The 25,042-nt window shown below is 38.8% G+C and overlaps 1 protein-coding gene across 2 annotated transcripts in view; it reads left to right on the top strand.

The window, feature by feature from the left end:
- Nucleotides 1-19,229, top strand: part of nup210 (nucleoporin 210) — a 32,376-nt gene extending 13,147 nt beyond the window's left edge. The window contains exons 22-40 of one of the 2 annotated variants that reach the window (XM_042003724.1): nt 233-360; nt 441-576; nt 681-743; nt 4,597-4,776; nt 4,848-4,928; nt 5,098-5,229; nt 5,745-5,903; nt 6,264-6,355; nt 6,475-6,649; nt 6,919-7,094; nt 9,941-10,161; nt 10,572-10,708; nt 11,406-11,520; nt 12,237-12,383; nt 13,235-13,485; nt 13,583-13,784; nt 14,759-14,878; nt 17,572-17,649; nt 18,012-19,229. In XM_042003724.1, the coding sequence (XP_041859658.1) occupies nt 233-360; nt 441-576; nt 681-743; nt 4,597-4,776; nt 4,848-4,928; nt 5,098-5,229; nt 5,745-5,903; nt 6,264-6,355; nt 6,475-6,649; nt 6,919-7,094; nt 9,941-10,161; nt 10,572-10,708; nt 11,406-11,520; nt 12,237-12,383; nt 13,235-13,485; nt 13,583-13,784; nt 14,759-14,878; nt 17,572-17,649; nt 18,012-18,112 (2,694 nt within the window). In that variant the 3' untranslated portion in view covers nt 18,113-19,229. Of the gene's footprint in view, nt 1-232; nt 361-440; nt 577-680; nt 744-4,596; nt 4,777-4,847; nt 4,929-5,097; nt 5,230-5,744; nt 5,904-6,263; nt 6,356-6,474; nt 6,650-6,918; nt 7,095-9,940; nt 10,162-10,571; nt 10,709-11,405; nt 11,521-12,236; nt 12,384-13,234; nt 13,486-13,582; nt 13,785-14,755; nt 14,879-17,571; nt 17,650-18,011 lie in introns of both variants that reach the window. The other variant, XM_042003723.1, reaches the window with a different exon arrangement.
- The last annotated feature ends 5,813 nt before the right edge of the window (nt 19,230-25,042 follow it).

The following is a 25,042-nucleotide window of genomic DNA, read 5'->3' as shown; positions in this document are numbered from 1 at the left end:
ATTATTTTCCTATATTTATTTTTCTTTTCTCTTTTTAGGTCAAGGCCCAGCTGAATCATATAATCTCTATTTTCAATTTCACACATTCCGGAAACCTGAGATCTAAATATAGTTTCTATTCTCTTGTAATTTCCTAATTTTCAGTAAAAATCTGCCTGTCTTAAACTCACATGCCTCTCCAGTGAACCAGAATTATTTCCCTGTTAATGGATGTCATTATTCTTGGTTACAGGTGGAGATTGGCAAATCTGTGCGAGCTTATGTCAGAGTCTTGGATGAAAATAGAAAGCCCTTCTCAGCCAGCTATTTCCAATTCATGAATCTTAAACTCAAGGCAGCTTCTGCAATAGTCACTCTCATGTAAGTAATGTAAAATGTGTAATTTAGGTTGCACATGTGACAATGAGCAAACTGGAATTTTTCTCACATATTTTCTGCAGGCCGCTAGCAGAGTTCACAGAAAATGACACTGCTGTTTTCCTGGTGAAAGGAGTCTCTATTGGTCAGACCACTCTGTCAGCTCTTGTTATGGACAAAGAAGGGAGAAAAATTGCTTCTGCTCCTCAGCAAATTGAGGTATAATTTAAATAAATGGATTTCAAAATTTGACTTTTGCATATAGTGCACATATTAGACTAATTTAAGAAAATTATATTTATATATATATTTTTTCCCCAAAGGTGTTCCCACCTTTCAAACTTATCCCAAGGAAAATGACTCTGTTAATCGGTGCAATGATGCAGGTATGTATATTTTCCTGTTGTAATTTATCTTCCAGGACTATTTTTCTGGAACATGGTGATATTTTGATTTGATTTAAAGTGGCCCTATTATGCTCATTTCAAACTAATTTATTATGAGTGTCCACAAGGGCAGGAATCAATCCAGCATTTTTTACATACCCCTTTATTTATTTAAATCGATCTTCTCCGGAGGCCCTCAGATCAGCCTCAGCCAGAAACGAGCAGAATGAGACTCGTCTGCCCTGAGCCCCGCCTCCCCCTGATGTGAGCTGCCTCTGATTGGTCAATTGCCAGGAGTAGTTGTTGGGAGCGTGCATTGTTTTTGTCATAGAAACACAGGCAGAACTTGTAAACAAACCAAAGTAATATAAATACTCAGTAAACGATGTCAACACAAAACATACAGCCGTACATGTTCGAGCCCGAATCAGACCCTAAAAACAAGAGTGAGCAACTCGGCAACCTGCAATAAGGAATGCAGCAGGACGTATCTGTTTGGTAAATACACTGCTCACAAAAATTAAAGGAACACTTTTTTTATTGGGCCTGGCATGAAATCAATTAAACCTGTCTGATAATTTTGTGGTTGGTTAAGCAGCTGAGGGCATCGTTAATCCCTTTCAGCTGTATTGGTGTTCATGGAATTAACAACAGGTGCACCACAGTGGCAACAATCAGAAAACCCTCAAAACAGGACTGGTTTTACATGTGGAGGTCATTTCAAGTTTCTCCCTCTTGATCTTTTTTGGCTGATTTTTCACTTTTGCTGGTTTTGGCTTGAGTAATTATCTCTACTGGCAGTATGAGGCGATTCCTTAACCCTACAGAAGTTGCACAGGTTGTCCAACTTCTCCAGGATGGCACATCCACACGTGCTGCAGCAAGAAGGTTTAATGTGTCTCCCAGCACAATCTCCAGAACATGGAGGAGATTTCAGGAGACTGGTGGTTATTCTCGGAGAGCTGGACAGGGCCGTAGAAGGTCCTCAAGCCATCAGCAAGACCGATACCTGCTCCTTTGTGCAAGGTGGAACAGGCTGAGCACTGCTCGTGCCCTACAGAATGACCTCCAGAGGGCCACTGGTGTGAATGTCTCTACCCAAACAATCAGGAACAGACTTCATAAAGGGGGCCTGAGGGCCTGAGGGCCCGACGTCCTGTAGTGGGCCCTGTGCTCACTGCCCAGCACCGTGGAGCTCAACTGGCATTTGCTGAAGAACACCAGAATTGGCAAGTCCGCCACTGGCGCCCTGTACTTTTCACAGACGAGAGCAGGTTCACCCTGAGCACCTGTGATAGACGTGAAAGAGTCTGGAGAAGACAAGGAGAACGTTATGCTGCCTGCAACGTCGTTCAACATGACAGGTTTGGTGGTGGGTCAGTGATAGTCTGGGGAGGCATATCCATGGAGGGACGCACAGACCTCTACTGCCTAGGAAATGGTTCTCTGACTGCCATAAGGTATCGAGATGAAATCCTTCAACCCATTGTCAGACCCTACGCTGGTGCAGTAGGTCCTGGTTTCCTCCTAATGCACGACAATGCCCGGCCTCATGTGGCAAGAGTATGCATACAGTACCTGGAGGATGAAGGAATTGAAACAATTGAATGGCCTTCACGATCCCCTGACTTAAACCCAATAGAACATGTGTGGGACATTATGTTTCGATCCATTAGGCGCCGCCAAGTTGCTCCTCAGACTGTACAACAGCTCAGGGATGCCCTCACACAGATCTGGGAGGAAATGCCACAAGACACCATCCGTCGTCTCATTAGGAGCATGCCGCGACGTTGTCAAGCATGCATACAAGCTCGTGGGGGCCACACAAGATACTGAAAAGCATTTTGAGTTGCAGAAATTAAGTTTTTGAAAAAATGGACTAGCCTGCCACATCTTCATTTCACTCTGATTTTAGGGTGTCTACACAATTGAGCCCTCTGTAGGCTGAAAACTTTTTTTTCCATTAAAAGACTTGGCATCCTTTTGTTCCTAAGACATTGCCCTGTCGTTATTTGTATAGATATCCAACTTCATATTGAGATCTGATGTATCTAATGTGTTTCTTTAAAGTGCTCCTTTAATTTTTGTGAGCAGTGTACATGCTTACCAGCTATAGTTCGATATAACGTCTCCTTAAAATAATCAGCTGGATGTTTTTAGCCTGGTTGTTATGTTTGTAGCATTTCCATTTACAGTGTTGATCGCTAACTTTCTGGTCATCATTACACGTGTGTTGTCTGCTGGTAGCGAACAGGTAAAGTAAATGTGGGTTAACTCTAGTTTGACTGTTGCTCACACACTATCAGAACAAAATAGACAACTTATTTGGTTTTACTTGCAGCTCATGGCTCAGGATCGGAAATGCAGTCCTTGATTGTAGGAACAGACCCTCCTTTCAGCTAAAGGCTGGTTGCAAATTCCTTGTTGTACTGGCCCTTATTCGTCCAGCAGTCTTTGCCGGTCACAAATATACAAACGTTGGTGCAACTCTGCAGCTAATTTCCAAAAACAAGTTCAATCCATTGCTGTCTAGCTGTTGTTTCCTTTGGGAATTTGAACAAATGTAACTTTCCCTCACAGCCAAAGATGCATTTCTTGTGTGACATGTTGACACTGAAAACATTGTGGTGTCCACCACGGTGTCCTCCGTTTAACACTGAGCAGTGAAGGTGGTGTGCCTTTCTTCTCATGAATGTGCACAACCTGGAGAAGATGATCAATAACTGAATAGCTCAGAAAGCTCAGAAAAGTCGAAATAACATAATAGGGCCCCTTTAAAAAACTCCTCATTTAAACAGCTCACCTCTCTATTGAATAAATATATCTTTATTGTCATTGAATGGTATACAGTAAGACTTTGTTGGAAATATCCAGTTGCATCTTATAGAAATATATGGAAGCATAAAAAAAACATTTCCAACAAACAGAAACAGTTTAGCAGTGATTCGTTTTAGCTACAAGTTACAGCAAGGTCCTGTGTCTGCTTCACCACTGCTGGGTAAAGTGAAGGGTGTTTACCCCAAAGCTAGCTGCAGCCTCCCGACCTTGGTTTAGGGGCAAAAGAAGGAAGAAAACTCACCTTAAATGCCCATCCCTACTTTGTATATGCAAATATACACAAACAAGTACCTTAAAATAACTTAAATATTTGCACTAAAAGAATTTGTCAATAAAATGAAAAATTTTAATTAACACACTTTAGTGATGTGAATGAATTAAAACACAACAGTTAATCAGGTTGGTTGTTCTGGACTCTTTTAATTCTGGTCCTTATGTTTAGAGCTCTACCTCGTCAAGCTCACCCTACATCTCTGACTTAATTTATCTACACTTACCAGGTTGTTTCTCTGCGTTCTTCAGATCAGAGATTACTAGTAGTTCCACGTTCACGCTTACAAGACCAGAGGGGATCGATCCTTTCAGGCAGTGGCACCCAGATTGTAGAATGTGCTACCTCTCTCTTAGATTCTGTCTATTCTTTTAAAAATCAGTTGAAAACATTTTTATTCAAGCAGGTTATTTAGTTAAACAAGGGGCTTTATGACTGTGTATGTGTTCTTATGTGTTTTCTATAGTTTTTTGTGTTTATGCATCTTTATTATTTTAAAAATTGCTTTCCTTCTCAATCTCCTGATTGCTCAGCTAATACATACGAGTCACACATTGTTTGTTTTGGATCAAAGATTTTATAATTTGACTAGTTTAAAACACAGAAGATAATAGCCTTAAGAAATGCTTACACCCTATGCTGATTGTGACCATTGATTTTAACTGTTGCAGCTGTTGACCTTACTGGTATTGCCCCCCTTTACTGCATTTCAGACTCTTCTCTTTTGATTCTGATCAATTGTAGATCACATCCGAGGGTGGTCCTCAACCTCAGTCCAATATCCTTTTCTCCATTTCCAATGAGGAGATAGCTTCGGTTAATCCCATGGGCCATGTCAGGGGTGTTGCTGTTGGTAACATTACAGTAACTGGGATGGTTCAGGCTGTTGATGCAGAGACTGGGAAGCTAGTTGTCATATCTAAGGTATGAATGCTATAGACACATTTATTGCACTCTTAGCTTATATACAAAATCTAATTCACTTCTGGTTTTAGGACCAAGTAGAAGTTGAGGTTGTGGTTTTGATGGGCATCCGAATCAGAGCACCTGTTACAAGAATGAAGACAGGAACACAGGTTTGGATACCTTGTATTTTATATCTGTTGTGTATCTAAAATCAAGAACTCTAAACTGTTTGCTGAGAATATTTTAATGTAACATAAAACTACAATGTTATGTGTACCCTGCTTTCACCGTGTGATAACGTCCTCACTGATTGCCTCAATTCATCTCTTTATTTTCTAGATGCCTGTGTATGTGATGGGGCTGACTAATAGCCAAACACCCTTCTCCTTTGGCAGTGTTCTGCCCAGTCTCACCTTTCACTGGTCCACCACCAAGAGAGACATTCTGGATATCCAGCCCAGACACATTGAGGTATCCTTTCATGTTTCATTAACAGCTGCCAAAGGCCAAATTTGGGGTTATGCTCGGTGGATATATATAAACTGGGAATCCCAGTTTGTAATACCTTCAGCTCTGGAGCTGGGAATAAACCTGGTGTCCTGTAAATGCCCTTGTAACTTAGTCCTGGTGAATTTGTTGCTTGGGTTTTCTTGGTTTCCTTTTTTTCTTTAATGTTTTATGTTATAAAGTACCTGACAACAAATCTAGAAACCCATTGGTCAACGTTGCTGCCTATTGTTGGAGAGTCACAATATCTGAAACTTAACCATTTCTATTTCCGGCTCTGGTTTTCCTTAGGTCCTTTTATCAGATTGTCTTGATATATGTTGTCTTTATTGCAGTATAGTTTTTAAAAACAGCATCTGTCTTGTCTCTGCTTCCTTGTTAACATCTGCCTTGTCCCTGCTTTCTCAGCACTGTTGCCTTTTTATTTGATTTGCTGCTGCTATTTTTGATATTCTCAATATGACCTCTGTCTTACGTAGGCAAATGCTGAACTACAGTTCGAACACAACTTTGGCATGAGGGTGACAGGAAAGACAAGAGGGCGGACAGGACTGAAGGTGGTTCTCAGAGTTACTGACCCCAAGGCTCAGCAGCTAGAAGGGAATCTGCAAGAGTTCAGGGATGAGATCCAGATCCAGGTACAGCATTGTGATTAGACTCTCTATGTAGAGATACCCTTCATTACTTATTTATCTGCAAATATAAAGAATTTTTTATTTTTTTTTTTTTTTTTTTTTTTTTTACTACTTTGTGACAATGTCCTCTGCTGCCCCTTCATAATTGGAAAAGCTGGCATTTAGTGCAGCAGGACGCTGAAATTGCTGAACGATGAATTAACTTAATTACTTAACTTTGCAAAGCGATAACACTGCATATTAGTTGGAGCTGAATGCACCAAGCTTCAAACTTTATTAAACTATGACACGATACGAGTAAAACGACATCAAAAACCGATTAGAGCCTTCTAATTTGAGTCTTATCCTTCTGCTTTGATCAAGGTTTATGACAAGCTGCGCATGCTTAATCCTCAAGTAGAAGCTGAGGAGTTATTGATGGCTCCAAATTCTGCCCTAAAACTCCAGACTAACAGGTGAGTTGGAAGATACTGCACGGTGGGATTTTTTTTTTTTTTAGCTTTTATTCAATCTAAAATGATAAAATTATGCACATTACTTTAAATTTATGTGGTTGTTTTGCTTTGTGTATTAGGGACGGTGCAGGTGCGCTCTTCTACCGGATGCTTGATTGCCCTGACCAGATTGTTGTTGCTCAAGTTGATGAGAAAGGCTCTCTCTCCTCTGGGTCTCTCACCGGTATCTCTTCCCTGCTGATCACCTCACAAGAGACCTTGGGTGTCAATCAAACTCTCATCCTCACTGTGAAGGTCAGTTGGACAAACACTGCGTAAAACTTTCAGAATGTCGTTTAAAAGCAGGATCCTCTGGACACCGAGAGTGAAATACATCTTCTGACCTCCTTAGTAATGCTGTCCTTATTTGACAAAAAACTTCTAATTTTTTTCATCCCACATTGCAAAATACCTCTGACGCTTCTGTATGGCCACCCTGTGACTAACAAACCTGACTTTAGCTTATTTAGCTGACTTCCACAGTTACTGATTGCGACACCAACTTTTTTTGCCTAATATCTCAGGTGTTGCCTGTGTCCTACATCCGCTTCAGTACCAGTCCGGTGCTCTACACACGCACCAAAGAGAGCCTGAGTGCCTTCCCTCTGGGAGTACTGCTCACCTTCACTGTTCATTTTCATGCCAGCACTGGAGAGATTCTACACTGCTCCAACTCCCATCTTACATTTTCAATAAACAGGTCAGTTACTTGAAACATTTAATATTATCTTTCAAACTTGATGGTACAGTGCAATGAATGAATTCAGTAGTTTGTCACAGCCTCATGAAAAGAACCTCTTTTTTGTCCAGTAGTTGTCAAAGGTCTGTATCTGGAATTTGTATCCTTTGGTGTACCATACAGTATACCCACATACTCATATTTAATCATCTGCTTTATATTCCCTGCTGGATTTGTCAGGTTTTCAGTTGGAATCCTTTACTTTGCTGCTCTGTAAAAGTGAACGAGAACTTGGTGCAAGACTTCATCACTCTTGAATGCTGGCGAGGCCCCGATGTTGCACAGTGCATGAAAATATATTCAGTATATTTCTTGAAAGGCTTCTGGAGTGCTTTTGATCAGTGGTGATGAGTTCCTCCTGACAGTGGTCAGAGATGGACAAATCATGTGTCTTGGGAAGAGTAGCCCTGACTGATCACCTGTCACTAGAATTAGATGTATAGCTTGACTGGCCAATTAGTTTCCTGTATATACAAGCAGCAGGATGGGTCATGGCGTGTACCCAGTGACACAAATTGTTTAGTGCACAAGTTCTTCAAAGTGAACTAAAGGGATGCAAAGGCAACACAGTTTTTTTTTTATTTTTTATTTTTATGCTTTTGCTATTTTCTAAAAGCATTGTGAAGAAGGCCAGGGCAGCATTGCATTGCATCTCTTCCCAATCTATTAAAGTGAACTTTATGGAAGATGCTGTCTTATTCAGACTTACTGGTTGAATAACTCACTAAAAACACTAAAAAAAAAACACTGTACTAAGCAGGGCTGCACGATACCAGGAAAAACGCAATATGTGATAACACTGTTGAAAGTTGCGACGAAGATATGATCTGCAGTAAATAAAATAAAAGGTGCTTCTTTGACGTTTTCTCATATGGAGCTCATGTACTATGGTGTCCTTCAACCTAAAGATTAAAGATAAAATAGAAAATTGACTTTGCCTTTGCAAAAGTTTGAAGCTGTTTCTTTACCAACTTTTGATAAATTATAAGTAGATTTGTTTTATATTCCAGTATGGATTGAAGCAGTTTCTGTCAGATGAAGCAGAGTTTTAGACATTAATGGACCGATGAATAATATGGACAACATAATCACTTTGATAATGTCAGATCAGATGCCCTCATCAGTAACGGTGGACCACTGGCTAACATCATCATTCCACATATCCAAAGCTCTATCCTTGTCAGCAGATACAAGTAATTAGGACTCGCAATAAAAACGGCGCCGCAACACACAAAACGTTGGGGGGATTCGTATATAGCTCCTTGTGTTTGTACTGTAGGTGGCAGCGGAGATTAAATGTGTCCCCTGGTGTTTGGCACAAGTATTCGACATGTCCTGCGGAGTACATGTGTTTGTAGTGTGTCATCTCTCTTCCAAACAACATAGTTTGAAATAGCCAATGTGCTGTTCTGTTTAGCCACAAGTTCTTCATCCACATTTTCCTCGCTCCTCTCATTACCTTCCACCATCACAATTCTCACTCCATGTGCTCTAGTGCTGCAGCTGTTAGCATCCACACAGAGCAGGCATCCAGTACCGTAAGAGTCCATTTGATTTACCTTTGATGCACATAGAGCATGAATGCTCAGCGTTTGGAACAGCACCACGTCACTTTCTTAAAATATGCAAATAGGGACTACTATTTATCACAGATTAGGCAGTTGTTGCAACATTTATATCACAAAGGTTAATATCCCGATCGAGGTAAATTTTCCTTATATTGTGCAGTTCTAGTACTGGGGTAGAGAATAAGCTATGACCAAATTGTAAACTGATCAGCTGTCCTATGTTCCGGACCATCAGTTTTGAAAACAGCCATATGTTGCATTGTGCAGTAGTTTGTATGTAATGTTTAATTAATGATATACTGTTGAAAAGACAGATGTTTATGTTGCCGATTATAGTTTTTATTTTATTTTTTTAAGGGAAACAGTAATTATTCAGCTAACAAAATTACAATAGGTGCATCTCCAGGCTGGTCCTGCAACCTTGTTGTCAGATGAAGTTTTATTTACTTGAGTGAGTGAGCTAGATTAATAGAAGTGTTGGGCAGAAACAAGAATTTTTAGACTTTTGATGAGGGAGTCCCTGGTATTTATGTATAATATATTGCTTCAATTATTTTTATTTTCTCCAGGTACCTACACATTTTCAGATAAAAGGAGCAAAGATGAGAGAAAAGAGCCGATAGTGTGACTATTACATCTTACCATATCTAAAAGGGGCCAACTTTAATTGTATGTTAAGTTTGAACAGTATGCTCTATTGGATGGTTTAGAGCAAGTGGAAAAAGTAGGACTTTTTTTTTTTAAGAAAAAGTAAACATAATTTTTTTTTACTTTCTAGCAGCTACTAAAACACATTATTAAAGCTGTGTTCTGTTTTGTGTTTGCTGTGTTTGCTGTGTTTGCCAATTTTACCAAGCCCCATGGTAAGAAAAACAATTTCAGTTATATATGCAAATTTGTTAATTGAAAAGAGGGGAAGGTATCTGGTGGTAGTGCAAAGTGGGTCATTGAGTATGAGAGGGTAAAGGGAGGGTCAAAGAAAAATAAATTGGGGCAAAACATGTTTTTGGCAATGATTTCATGCTGCTCTTATTTTCACTATTTTTGGTTAATATTTATGACATTGAATCGGTTTTTATCCTTAATTTAGTACAGTTAAAAAGATGTTTTCATAAGTGCTGATTTGTATGTTTTATGTTCCCAAAACCCACTACCTTATAAATACAAATTCAACATTTCTGTTAAGTACTGCCTCCATGAAATGTCACAATGTAATTTGTGCCCCTCTTTTTTCTGCAGAGATGACCTTGTGCAGGTGGGGGTTGGGCCCAATAACCACACGTTAACAGTAAGAACTGTCAACGTGGGTCTCACACTCCTTGCTGTGTGGGATACTGAAAACATGGGCATGGCGGACTATGTTCCAATACCTGTTAATCATGCCATCCAGATACACGAGGCTCAAAAACTGGTGGTGGGAGATGTGGTCTGCTTTGATGCCCATTTAACAAATGCACATGGTAAGTGGTCTGCATTTAAGCAACACACAAACTACTGTATAAGAAAATAGCAATTCTGGACAGAAAATATAAAATAAAACATTTGGGAATCTGTATTGCCCCAGATTTGATACAAAAATTTGTGCACAGTTCTGCAGACTTTGCTATTAATAAATGCAGATTTACTATAGATGTTTATTTCCTTTTTATTCAGTTGCCGTTAAATAAAAATTGCCCCCCGCCCCACACCTACTGCACATATGTTCATTTCTGATTTTCCTTTTGAAGAGAGGTACTTTTCCATCTCAAGTACATTTTTTTAAAACCCCTTTTTGGCTGATTGGATCAGGTCCATATCCTCCCTCCCTTGCATGTTATAGTTTTAGTGTGCTCCTGTTAAAGAGCTGATCATCATCCTGCCTTCTCTGCAGGTGATCATGGTACCTGGAGTTCTTCTTCTGATGGTGTTCTTGAGGTGGACCCTAAAAGTGGTGCAGCTGTAGCCAGAGACTCTGGGACAGTTACTGTGTACTATGAGATACCTGGTGTTTTGAAAACATACAGAGAGGTAAGCATTGTGTTGGTACTTCTTTCACCTTTTGTGCTTCATTGACAAGCTGTATGATAAAGCAGGAGAGCACCCTTGTATGCCTGCTACACTTTACAATCAAATTTGTGATGAATGAGCCACAAGTAACAGACTGGTTGTTTTCATTATTGAACTGCACGTCTCTAGTTTCTTTATGTCAGTTCTTGACACTTCTATTCTTAATGATTTTTATTTTCTCTTAAGCATCATTCCTCAGCAATATGTCATTACTAGAATAATTGTATAAGATAAACAGATGTATACTGCACCCATCACCTCTGAGAAACACATCATTTCTGCCTATCTGTGTGCATGGCATTGCTGCTCTCGAGACTCATACATGATAGTGTGTTGGAAGGATTTACTGGCTATTTGAGTATTGCCATCCAGTCATGCTCCTGCATGCTCATGAGCTCAATATAACCAGCAATTTTAAATGAATATTTCCTGTTAGAAAGGTGAGAGTTGAGGACTATTTAACAAACATTTTGACTAAATGAACTGCATGAAATTTGTCTTTATAACCGTGTGAGGAGACCTTGATAGATGCAGTTTTTGCTAAACTGCAAGTCTAACATGATTAATGTAAACAATTAGCTACCACAGAGCACGCACCTGGAATTTAATTGAGTCGTTGGTTATCTATGTGCATTTGTGTATTCATGTGTGTCTGTAGGTAGCAGTGGAAGAACCTAACAGGATGGCAGCCATGGCGCAGGCTGCACCTGTCAAGACTGGCAAGGAGACAAAGGTTCTTCTTACTACCAGGGAAAGAGGAACCAATCTTATTGGTACTGAATTCAATAATCTATTGACAATTTAGCTCTTTATTATCCTGTTGTTTTTTTTTTTTTTTTGTAAAAGTTGTTCAAGAAGTAACATTACATGAAGCAGGAAGTCTTGGTTCAGGTATATGTTAACCAGATGTCTGCTGGAAGCAATTTAAGCACCTCTGGTTGCCGAGGCAGTGTGTCCACAAATTAAATGAAAAGTTTTTTCTTAAGCAATAGTTTTAATTGGCCTCTTTTTTGTTTATTTTTTAACTTTAAAAGAGGATTATTATCTTCCTCGCTGTATGGAATGTATACAGGTCCAGTCCAGTTATTTTAGCTCACGCCGAATACTGTAAATGTAGTAGCAGCCAGCCTGACCCTGTCAGTTGCTGTTACATCTGTACATCTGTGAAGCTCATACTTTGTCTTGTGTGTTTAAAAGCAAAGTTTGAATTTGACAGATCACTTTTCTTAAATGAGGTGCATGAAAAGAATAAAATACATAATTACAGCTTTCCACATTGGCACCTGGAATATCTGCTTCTTTCCTGGCAACATTTATATTCTGGTACAGGCAAAACATAACATAGTAAAAAGTGAGCTTTTGAAGGAGGACAGAGCTGTTCAGTTTTGACTTAAATCTGCCTGCTGATAAATCAAAGATCCATAAATCAAAATTTCATTATTTATTTGAATCTCAAATGTTTCCACATTCATTGTTCTCTACACTGCAGGAACCTGTTCTTCTACTCAGATTGAAGCCATTTCAGAGCTACAGCCAGAAACATCTGTGAGCTGCCATCTCAGCTTCACCAGTGACAATGTTGACTTCTCTGTTAACGATGTCTTCAAAACCAAAATGAGCTTTGACTCAAGCATTGGTAAGACTGATTTTAATCAATTCATCTGAAGATATGCCCATGGCCTAAGAGGCAGCAGATTTCTTTTACTGTATACACATTGTGAGCATTTTTATGGTCTTGAATTATATTACTAAGGATAACCAAATCCATGATTTGTATTTTAATGTTGCTGTTGTTTTTTTTTTAAAGACTTTAAAAGGTGTAGTGTAAGACATTTATTTAGTGTCGTAGATTAACTATGTTTTCCTGCCTTCATTACCTGCTTCTTTTTGTCACCAAAAGGATTTTCCATATTCTCACTGATTTATTTATTTATTTATTTGCCTCTCCAACCTCACCAAGTAAAACTAGTTGCTCTGTTGAGATCTGTGACAAGACAGAATCGCTAGGGCAGAATAGCTCTGTTCTCTAAAATGATTGGTGAATAAATTATTGATGTGTTACCAATGATTGTGACTGTTATAACACCTGGGATTGTTTTGATAAAAGTAAGCACATTGGGAATAAGACAAGATCTATGTAGGAGTCCTTTTTTTTTCTTATTAAATGTGCTGCACTAATATTTGTTTTCCTCTCTTTAACTCTCAAAACTTTGACATTCATGTTCTTTTTTTCCCCACTATGTTCTCAAAAATTAAAATACATTTTTAAATATTCTTTAAGACACTGTTTTTATGTATGAACTTTGCATTAGAGGGTGGGAAAATATTGTCTCTTGGATTTTACAGCATATTTAGTTTGTTTTTATCTGAAACCAGTTCTGAAACCATAGATTAGAGATCACATTGGTGGCACCCATAGTCCCAAAATGCACACATCAATAATATATCTTAGGCCACCAAATGTAACTATGTCCATTTTTCCTCCAGGTCTCTACACATGCTCTATGACCTTGCAACCCAAGACTGACCAGCAGAGCCGTGCTCTCAGCATGTCCATGACAAACCTCCTGGTGAAGCCAGGTCTGGGAGGCAGTGCTTTTGCTGGGGAGCAAGCCAGTGTCAGGCTGCCTATAGAGCCTGGCCTGTACTCAGACCAGACTGAGCTGCTGCTCTCAAACCTACATCCATCTGCTGAATTAACAGTCTATGGCCCCACTGCTGCCCTGTCCAACATGGAGGTCAGGCACAAAAGCATAATATGCAACAGCAAAACAGCTGTATGTCATTTCTTAGATATGATATTTAAATATGTGCAACACTCTTTGGTGTCTTTAGGTGGTGTCTACTTCTCCCAGCATTGCCGTCCAAGAGAAGGAGGTCAACAGAGGTTTCCCAAGTTACTCAAAGTACATTGTTAGTGCTGTGGACCCTCAGACAGCAACTTCAGCTTCTATTGCAATAAGCAGTCCTTCTAGCCAAAGTCTTGTCATCCCAGTTACTTTGATTCATGTGGCTGACCCCAGCGCTGCCACACAAGGTTAGTTATCCCTTCACTGCATATGTCAGCTTACTGAGCCATCAGGTCCTGTAACTTTAATTGCATTTTGTTTCATTTAGCAGTAAAGGTAGCAGAGCAGACATATTTGGAAAGCTAGCAGTTTTTAATTTTCAAGATATATAAATTTAAACTCAGTTAATCACAATCCGGTTTGCCTAATTCTAACACTTATTATGAAAGTGTTCATTCAAATAATTATGAAAATTATGTCAATTATGAAAGGACATTAATTACAACAAATATTTGTTGTAATAAGACAGCCTTAAAGCAGATTTATGCTCGTGCGTTATCTGTGTGCGGTTGGTTACGGCTTAGCTGACGCTGGTGAGTTTGCTCTCGCACTCGAGTGTAGGGAGTGTCGTGTTGCAGTTTCTCCTAATCAGAAGGAGACAGCAGGGGTGGTATCGGCTGGTAAACTCACCAGGTCGGAGTTCTTTTGATGTTCACTTCAGTTCGGTAGGTATTTTCTGGTTTAAAACAACAATGGCGTCCAGTATGGTTCAGTGTCTTTATTAACTTGTGGAAGAAAGTACCTCTGCGTAACCGTCTGCGTCGCAGGGGTGCACGTCTGGTTGGGAAGAGGTGTGCGTCGAGCCTCTGCGGAGCTAGGGGGAGCCTTTGGCGTTTATGCAGACACCACGCGAGCATAAATCTGCCTTTACTATCATCCACTTTTATTCCCCACACTTTATTTATTATTAACTTTATTGGATTCTAATTTGATAGCCTGTTAGCACAGTAGGTGGTTCTGAAGTGTACAGATGTTTAGTGGGGGTGATTATAGCAGTTTTGAATATGTAAATTCTTGCCTCATTTGTACAATGGTTGGATTAACAGGCTTAAACATTTAAACAGGCATTTGCACAACAAGCTGTCCTGACTTGTGGTATGTTCTTATCACTACAAAGTGATTTTGACAGCTTGTTAACTTGTTCACTGCTTCCTTTCAGCAGCTGCTCCTCATGTTGGCAGCATGGAGATGGGCCACTCCCTGCACAGCTTCATAAACAGCTACCAGATGATGTTCTGCACCTTGTTCGCTCTGCTGGCTGGTACAGCCATCGTCATCATCGGTGGGTCACCACATTTCTGTTGGAACTGTAATGCTATGTTGAGGCAGCTGGAAGAATTTGTAAAGGAGTTAAATTTTGGACAGTTACAGTTTTTAGATGGTGAGCAAGGAGCCACAAGCTGGATAATTATCATGGATACTGTGCTATATTAAAGTCTTAAATTGTAGTTTGAGATATCTCTTTTAGGGTAGAAATTTCTTTCTTTTTTTTTTCTTCTTTTTTTTTTTTATCTAGCACCCATAAACTAGAGATTTAATTGGAAAAATGCTCAGGTCACAATGAAATCATACGCTTTAATGTGCAGATTTTCTTCTAGAAAATAATTATCAATAACAACTTTCTGAAGTCGTTCCATGATGATGCTCATCGAGGCCTTTGTGGTTGCCTTCTTGCTTTGGGATGCTTTTTACTGGCTCTTCTGCAAGTGGGTGCTGTTTTAGATTTATATCAGATTCTTGATTCAACATGTCAAAGATTGTTTTCCTCTTTATCTTTAAAAGTTGTTTGGTTGGGTCAGTAACCAGTTTATGGTTGTTGTTACTGAATGATGAAATGTCTGGTAAGTTGTGTTTCATTTCCTACTAAAAGCCAGTAACAGTAAACAAAGTAGGTATGTCTCCTCACGCTCCACCCTGGTTGAGAACTTCCGACAACAAAGTCACCTGCGTGACGTGTGGGCTGTCTGTGAGCCCAGTCTATAAATTGGGTGTGGTAGCCTCCACCTGGTCTCCCAGAATGCTGGGACAGGGAGGAAATTCCAAGTGACCAAAATTACTGGTGGTCATCCATGAAATCACTGAACCATAGCTACCTCAGTAACTTCCATTTTGTTTCATAAAGCTGAATATGAGCACAGACTTTCCCTCCATAACTCTGTATTCAACCACTGGCTTCTATGAAGAGTCAGTCATAAACAAATATCAGTGTGCCTGTTCCCATGGCAGCCATACATGCCTTTGCTGTAACAGAGGTAGCTGGATGCTGGTGCTTTCAGTCATAAAATTTTACCTTTTTTTTTTTTTTTTTGTGTGTGTTTTCCTTTTTTTTTATAGTTTTGACAGTGAGTGCTTGTTGTTTACATGCTCAATCAAACTTAGATCTCCAGGTTTTTCAACAGTCACTGGAACAGTCGCACTGAGGAAATGAACTGTCATTCTTTTTCCAGCTTTACATAAATGTATAAAAACACAATATATCTGGAATACAAGACTCAATCTGCTGTTTGAAATTGTAGGGAGTTTTATTGTAGTTTTTCTTTCTTGTGTGTGTGTGTGTATTTTCTGCTAACTCTAGGGACATGTCTGTTTGATTTTCATAATTTGTATGTTCCCTTTTTTATTGCACTAAACTGTATTTTTGGCAAACCAACTTTCCTTTTATACTGATTTTCTCCTAATTTTATTTGTATTTTTTCCTTTTACTGTCCACCTCAAGCCATACAAATAGCAGTTAACAAAGAGCCATAAGTGAGCTTTTTTGTGCATGGATTAACAATAAAACAACACATTTGGTAGCAAAGAGTCCAATCACTTATGAACAGCTCTGGTTTATGCACAATATCATACCGGCTTAATCCTAAATAAATTGTATTAAATCGGATACTTGGCAACTTTTAATATTCTCATGACAAGAATATTTTGCTGCATATCCAGTTTAACCATTTTATCCATTTTATAGACAATATTTTTGTCAGTCTATTTAAGATATTTTTCCACCATAACACCAAAACGGAGAACACTGGCCCTCATATTTTCAATAGATGAGCATATCACAACTCAACCTGACGTCTGTGGTTTAGGGAGAAGTTGTGTAGTGTGTGACAGGAGACAATGGTACAATGAATATCACAGCCTTGTGCAAGTGATACTGTTATAAGCACAGTCAGGCATGTTTAAAGTTATCAAGGGACATTTTTTTTTAGAGGATTCCTGTCAGAGGTTCAAGGAGACTGTCAGCCCCACAGAGCTACTGTATGATTGGTCACCTGCACAACAAGCTGCAGCTCATTTTTTATTTCAAGAGTGTTTTGCCATGACATTGTTAATATCACTTCCATCGGCATTTGGCGTTTGGCCGATCTGCTCCCACAAACGTTCTTTTCTAATCAACCATGTCTGACATAATCCACAGACACAATAATAACTTTATCTTTCCTTTTCCTGGTTACAGGAATGTCTGATTGGTTGTCTAGAAAAAGCTGCCATGACATGTGGACCATTCTGAAACGTCTAGAGATTTTCAGCTTTATTTTTTTACAAAGTGGAGTGCTCTGAAAAAAAAGTTGCTTTTTTTTCTCAAACGGGATGCATGTGCTCTACCAATTAGGAATAATTGGGGAGGGGGAAAAAAAAGTGCCGGCTATCAGAAAAAACATGGACACCAGCTGATTTGATATTGAAATTTACTGTGCACAAACACAATATCTGGAGAACATAAAAGGTCCTTATGCTTAAAATGACCTACCACTAACCATTTTTATGTTGACAACAAATTTTTTTTAACATTGCAAAAAAAGAAGTAAGTCTGCATCAGAAACAGTAAATTCGCTAGTTTTTCTGCCACTGGACAGTCTGTTAATCTCTGGTTGTCAGTGTGAAACTCTGGAAGTTTTCCAAATTATATTTTGTTGCTTTGCCCCCAACCCCTCACCCCATATCCTCCCCTAAACTAATTTAACGTTTTTCTTCCCTCAGTCCTCCATTCTGTGTTCACTCCAAGGGAACAAGCGTATCACTCTACTTTCATCCAGAGGACACCACCACCTGTCACAGGTAGGACAACACCTTTAGATTTTCCCCAGAGTTAGATGTAAAGACTGATGCGTACATTCAGATGAGTAAACCATTAAATGGATGTTCATTTATGGATACTTTAGCTCCATGTGGTACATCAGTCAGGTACATCATTAAAGACAGAAGAGAGGTTTGAATAAGTCTTAAATTTATGTATTTTATATTATGTTTTATTGCACCCTTTTTATGCACAGCACTTTGTGAATTTTACTTAACTAAATGTGTGATGTCTTGTTTAGAACTGTTTAGAATAGTTAAGTGACTGTTGCCTGTTAGTTGTGTTTTATCTCACAAGGTAATTACTTTATTCTAATAAATGCTTTATTGTCTCTTATTTTCAGGTTTAAACTCACCAGTGGGGAGCCCTTTTAACAGCATACCCAGGATGGACCCAAACGGCAGTCCCAGGTCGCGTCTGTACTCTCCAGCCTACAAGTCTTGATGAAGCCATCTCCATGGTCTTTAGATTCATCAAAATCACAACACCACAAGCCTTTAATTTCTATTGAATGTGCCTCCATCCCTCAGGGACATTCAACCGCGGCTGACAGAAAAAGTATCTGGTTGATTCTTTAAATGATGGTACGTAATTCTTTAAGATGTATTATTTTTAGAATTACATAGCAGTTTAAAAGGTGATGCAAGATCAGTACAGGGCTATTTACATTTTTAAAATGTTTTTTTTTTTTGTGTGTGTGTGTGTGAAAATATGCTGCGCTTTGTCTATAGATTGTGTGTACACAACTATACATACATAGTGTGTATTTTGTGGTTTGCCATGAAAAGTTTTTATACAAGACCACTTCATTAATGACATGTTTTGAACAGTGTTTAAAAACCAAATCATTAGCTTGTGCTTAGTTGCTTTTTTGTGTCTAATGTGTCAAACTCAGGAGAACAATCTTGTTAAAAAGGAATCATTTACTTGATATTTATTTTTGTAAGCTGAAAAAGACCTTTATGTTGTAGCTTTTACATTTTGAAAAACTGTCATCCACTGAATCCGTCCTCAAAGGTGATGGACCCTTCAAATGTGTATAATCCCAGGTAGTTTGAGAAAAGGTTGGTCTTTTAGTTTCTCTGAAGAAAAGCTATATAATTTCCTAATCGTTCAACCTTTTTGTCATTTTGAGCCACAATACATGCAGCTTCTGTTTGATTCATTAATGTGAAATGGTAGAAAATGTGAACATGATTCAGTTTTTATCTACAGTTGGTGTTTTTTTTCTTCGTTAAAGCACTCACATGTGACCTGGTCGAATATCTGAATCTGTGATGCTTCTCTTTGTTCTGGCAGCCCACATGAAAGATCACTGAAACTATGTTGAATTGTTAGGACGTCATAGTGTGACTGTTTTAAATTGCTTATTTTTGTATATGAAGAACAATATTGACACAAAAAAATGTATTTATGTTTGCTGTTTTGTTTCTAAGACTGATTTTCTTGCCTTTGAATCTAATCTGAGCAGCTTTCAGCGAATGATACATATAAACAAGGTGTGGTTGTTAGTGTGTTTGCACTTGCCTTTGCTAATTAAAGTTTTTACTTTTTATGTTCAGTGCTGGTAGTATCACAATTATTTGCAGAAAACAAGCCTGAATTGGGTATTAAACATACAAAAAAAAGTGTTTTGGATAGTGGATGGAAAGTTTAATAGACTAACTAGCAATGCTCACTTAAACATTTACATCTCGGAGGGAACGCTTTACATCAGTGCTTTTTTTTTTTGTATTCATTGTAAACGTTCTTCCCGCTCAACAGCAGCTTCAGTGTTTTAGATTACTGCATATTGAGAAAAACAAAACCTCTAAGGGGATCCTAGTTGAGAGGCAATCTAATTTACATTTAGTAATGTGTTTTGCTCTTTAGGCATGTGTTTTTAAAACCTATTCGCCACACTTTGGCTCTTAACTCAGTAATAAGATGGAATGTGTCTATCTCACTCAGGATGAGGAAAGGTCTAGGTCTGCTGCTCAGGTCCTATCTCCCCTTTGCATTTGACACTCCTGGACTGCTGCGGTGAGTCCGTCACCTGGCTCATTTGTATGCTCTCAGCAGCAGCTTGTATGTCAGCAAGTGATACACAATCTTGCTGGGGTTAGCAGGCCAGAATGTTAGGGGATCCCCATACTTGATGGGCATTTATATAGATTTTTGATTTTATTTTATTTCTTCTAGATTATTAACTTCTAGATTAAATTGAAGATTATGAAATCACTCAGTTGTGATGAAAGTATAGAAACATTTTGTAATTTGCATTTTTAAAATCTGTAGTTTTAAACTACTAAAACAAATTTATAAGGTTTTCATAAAAGAAAATTAATAGATGTTTTGTCCAATAACTCAAAAGGAGCTCTGTAAGTAAATAAGAAAATTGATGTATCACTATACCAAGAGTTTAAGTCAGTATCATGTATTGCAATCTTAAATGCACCTGACACAATAACGAGGTAGTACACTGTTGTTACCTCTGTAATAAATACAGGTGTGCATTTTAAACTGTGTACATTTTTCTCATTCTTTCAACTAAAAAGGTTTGTTAATCCTTAGGTCACTGAGGCTGATCTGTCAACAGCAATATGGCTGCATTATGTTTTGTTTCATATGTTGTTTTTATCTTGCAAAAAAAAAAAAAAACACCTGAATCAACAGCCTCAAGTTAATTTAGTAAAACAGTGTCTCTGTTAGGTTTTTTTTATATTTTCTTAGAACAGGGATGCTCTAAGTCGGTCCTCGAGGGCCACTGTCCTGCAGATTTTTCATCACATCTGACTCAAGTGAGATAGATCCAATAGCCTATTAAGTTTTGCACAATGACTCATCAATTTGAGTCAGGTGGTTCTGGAGCAGCGACACATCAAAAACCTGCAGGATTGTGGCCCTTGAGGACCGGAGCTAGGCACCCCTGTCTTAGAATGAGCCATTTATTATCTACTTGCTGTGGCTCTGGAAGCTGCTAAATTTGTGTCACCATTTTAACTATGGTGCCTCTGAATGGACAAACAACTCTGCATATGAAGTGAGAATCCTCTGAGCTTTAAAACTGCAATACTGACAATTTTTAAATAGGTACTTGCAATGAAGTCATTGCTGCACCGGAGGCTGCTGGATCCACTCACAGATAAAAACATGTTTGTCTGGAATATTTTTGGCCACTGGTGGCCACCGTCCATTCCGAACTGTGCTTGGCATTTGATGTAATTTCTATGCCCATCTTTTCCACTGGAAGTGAATTCTTACACACTACTTTTAATCTCTGTAGTCGTATGACTGGCTAATATGGATTTTTACATTGACTTTACATTTTTTAGTAGTTTGAAGGTCTGTTTTCATTAGGACAGTAATTACTGATTAATTGCATACTGACAAAAAGTAAAAAAAAATTAACTGTGTCTAAAAAATTTAGAATTTAGATGCAAGCATTGCATACCATATGTTAAGAAACTGAAACCCTGCAGTGTTGACCATTTAAAATAATCCTGAGTGGGACATATAAAGCTCTAACTAGTGTTTGCATTTACTACCACATGCTCCTTATTTCTCTGGGGGGTTTTAGGCAACCAGAGTCTCAAGTCATGCCTGAGAGCTGTTTATGAGAAAGCTCCAGAAGGCCAGCTGTGCAGCTCAGGCTATGGCCACAACAGGAGCTCAGGGGTATTCTTAAGATGCTGTCAGGACAAGAAAAGAAAACATGAAAACTGATGTATTGTGTAAGGAAACACACCAACCTCTGCCTGATTGCTTGCTTCAGCAGTTGCTTGTAGGAGACATTGGCAGCACAGCAGCGCACTAGTTTTGATTAACTGTCTGCTTCAGTTAAAATGCAATGAAATGCGGAAGGAGACATGACCATTTTTAATTTACTCCCATCAGTAGATAGTGGCATGTGGCTTTTAAATGTGCCTGCACAGTATATCTATAACTGATTAAGGCAGTTATCTCGGCTAAAATGACACTCAATTTATTCTCTCCATTAAGGCACACAGGTTGCACAAACCCCTCCTGCCAGGATGCTGAGCAGATCGCTGTGTCTTGTGTGAAGGGAAATGGTCACTGTTCCAGGTGGCTTATGTGTTGTTGGTGTAGGCGATTAACGAGTTAAGCACTGAATGAAACCTGACAAAAATGGTAAGGCTGCCCCTGTAGGGTTGTCAGAGATGTGTAAGAGGGTCCATCTTGAAAGCATCGTATTTGAGTGGAGTTGATGGTTACTACTATTAGCCTAATGAAAGGCTTTGTAATGTATGGAATTTGGGCACATCTATCATTGCTGTAATGGATTAAAATATATTGGCAATGAAAGAGTTTCCTCTGCAAAAATAGAGCAGCATGGAGAGATAAGAACTGTTTTAAAATGTTGTAGTTGTATAATTGAGAAAACTCCACAATCTATTTAGTTTTGGCAGATATGACTTCTGACTGGGCCAGTGCAACACTTTGATTTCTTTCTTTCTTTCTTTCTTTCTTTCTTTCTTTCTTTCTTTCTTTCTTTCTTTCTTTCTAAATCCTTTCTGTTGTGGATTTGCGGCTACACTGTGGGATCAGAGTTCATGACAGCAGGGTGCCTGGTGGTTCTGAAACAAAACCACCTTTTCAACAGTGAATATGATGTATTTTTGTTGATGTTGTGTTTGGTTTGTAACCAATCATCAAGGAGCTTCAGCTTCTGTATATGGGGTGTTGTATAGCTCCGCTGGCACCCCATAACGAAGCATCTCTACTTTGGTCAAGTCTGTCCAAAGGACGTTGTTCCAAAGGTCTTGCCTGTCTGGTTTCATCAATAGGAAAACAATTAAATTTTTAGTTCAGACTGTGCGCCTTCAGCCCCTGAACTAAGTGTCTTGTTAAGTGTACTGTTGTGAAATCATGTTGTGATCTGTGATAATATCCTACAATTTGTTGAGGTAAATCACAACAGATTGCAGGATATCATTGTAATCCAAGACCATCTTGATATAATATGTTTGGGGTTCTTGGGTAGTATGGATTATTATAGTGTAGGCAGTATTTTTATGGGATTTGTAGATTTGGGGGAGTAATATAAAAATGGAGCCGCTTTTGAATGTTTACAAGGTGTCCTGTCAAAGTTAGTTGTTTTGTGGTTAAATTATCCAGCTTGGTGAACCCAGTAAGCTTGGTTACAATACCATAATTCATCTCAGCATTAAAATAGAATGAACTTAAGTAACTCTCCATAAATATGTACTTTACTAACACATGGCCACAAGTTAATTATCTCATTTCCTTGCATTAGTAATCAGTGGTTATGACTTAATAACATGTGGCCACTTAATTTTTTTTTTTAATCGATGTCACCAAATTTGCTCAATACCAGCCTAAGTTGTGCTGCCATGTTCTTTTAAGTGACCTGGCAACCCTTCTAAACAAATAATGCTTCTTTAATCTTTTTTTAAATTATATTGTCATGAAAGTAAAAAATGAACAAGTTAATTGAGGAAGGTCTGAGACTGAACTGCTGTTTTTTTCTTTTTTCTCCCAATTTCTCTAAGCATTGCACAGCTTGACCTTGAGACCAGTGTACTGGGACATTTACTCTGGGGAACATTGACTGCTACTGTATCTTGAATTCTTTTCACTTCTGAATAATCTTTTTCATTGTAGAATGATAAACTTTAAATAGTTTGGAAATGACCTTATAGCTGTTCCTAGATTGATGTGCAGGAGCAATTGCTTCTCTAAAATCATTGCTGATATCTTCCTTTCTTGTATTAACACACACCTGAATGTTCCAGACCAGCAAACTGCCTACACTTTTCTTTTTGTAGAGGTGATCACCTTTGCTGATGAATCTTTAAATCAAGTGTATTAAATAAGCAGCACCTGGTCTGACCTGCTGAGGACCAGAGGACTTTTTTTTTATCATGATAGGGTTTGTACAAACCTTTAGACATTGTTCAGGGTATATGAGGTGGTGGTGGACTCAACAGGAAATATTTAGTATTTACAGGGACAACAAAAGTTTTTCATTCTGCTTCTCCTCCATCACTGCTGACAAGTGTTTTGTATGGCTGAATGACAGACTTTGTTTCAGTTTGAATATATGAATGACTTTGGAAAATAAATCTTCCGGGCTGGAAGCTGCTCTCACTCTGTCTTAAAAGCAGTCAGTCACACAGGAGCATAATAGTGACAAGCAGTATATTTAGAGGTGGCTGATGTATTGTGGTATTTCTTAATCATTAATAAAGAGTCTTATTACTTCTAAAAGTAGTGAAGGTGTTCATTATTAATTGAACTGTGTGGTTTTTGTGGTAATATTGGGTTAGGAACTTGAACTGATGTTTAAATGTGATTTTCTTTGTCACTTTTATGATTTTCCTGTTTATCTTGTCTTTCAAGCAGAAGCTTGGTTGAGCCAGTGCTTCACCCTATAGCCAGAAGTGATTCACTTTCTTGCAAAAAAAAGGTCTAAAGTTTAAGGAGCGGTTGTATGTGGATCTTCCAGCTGATGGATGATAAGCAGGCACTTTTGCTCACTGCATACCTGTTTAACTGACTGTGATAAGGAGCACTTTTGTGGAGTGACATATGACACAGTTTTGTAGTACTTGTTTGGTGACCACATTAGACAGAACTCAGCATTTCTTTTTTCTTTTCTTTGCCGTTATGTTTTGTGCAAGCTTGCTGTTTTTTTCACCTCATGTCCCCTCTATATTTGTCTATTAACAGCTGAGTGACAATACAAGGACCCTCCAGGGCCTCCTGCCTCTGTGAAAACCTAATGTTCTTCATCTGCACCTGCATGTCCTTACTCTGCTGCTCACTGCTTTGCTTCTATATTAAAGCAATGCTTTCTCAGATTGTCCGAGTGCAGCCTCCAGGTGGTACATGATGAAGGTAAAGTCCCCAGTTTCATGAACTAAGCACTCTTTGTCCTTACTTGTGCTGTAGCTTGATCCAAGAATACAGCATCTCAACTGGGCTTTAAAAAATGGATCAAAAGAAAATGAGAGGAGGGGTAAAGAGCAGCAGAGATTTTGACAAACACTTGTATATATATCTTGCTTTGATGAAATAAACCCAGCAATGGAGGGAGTGGCCACAAGTGCAGGAAGCAGGACCAGTCTCTGTCATTGATTTCCCTTTCAGCTCCAATACAGATGTCTGGAATACCACATATCCTGAAGGGGATGTCTGCAAATGGCTGATTGGTTATCCCCCTGCACTGGATACGTTTTGCATTGAAGCTTCTGTCTGTGGACACAGATACAGAAGAGAAATGAAAAGACACCCCCATGAAACTTCAGCATCAGTGTCTGTTTGACATTTCTGGTGGCCTCCTGTCACACATGCATTTGTTCTGAGCAACTGAGTCGTTTTTATTCAAAAACTAACACAGACTCGGCTCCT

Source organism: Melanotaenia boesemani, chromosome 13 (assembly GCF_017639745.1).
Source record: "Melanotaenia boesemani isolate fMelBoe1 chromosome 13, fMelBoe1.pri, whole genome shotgun sequence".
NCBI lineage: Eukaryota > Metazoa > Chordata > Actinopteri > Atheriniformes > Melanotaeniidae > Melanotaenia > Melanotaenia boesemani.
Note: the sequence above shows the minus strand (reverse complement) of the source record. Positions and strands in the feature narration are given on the sequence as shown.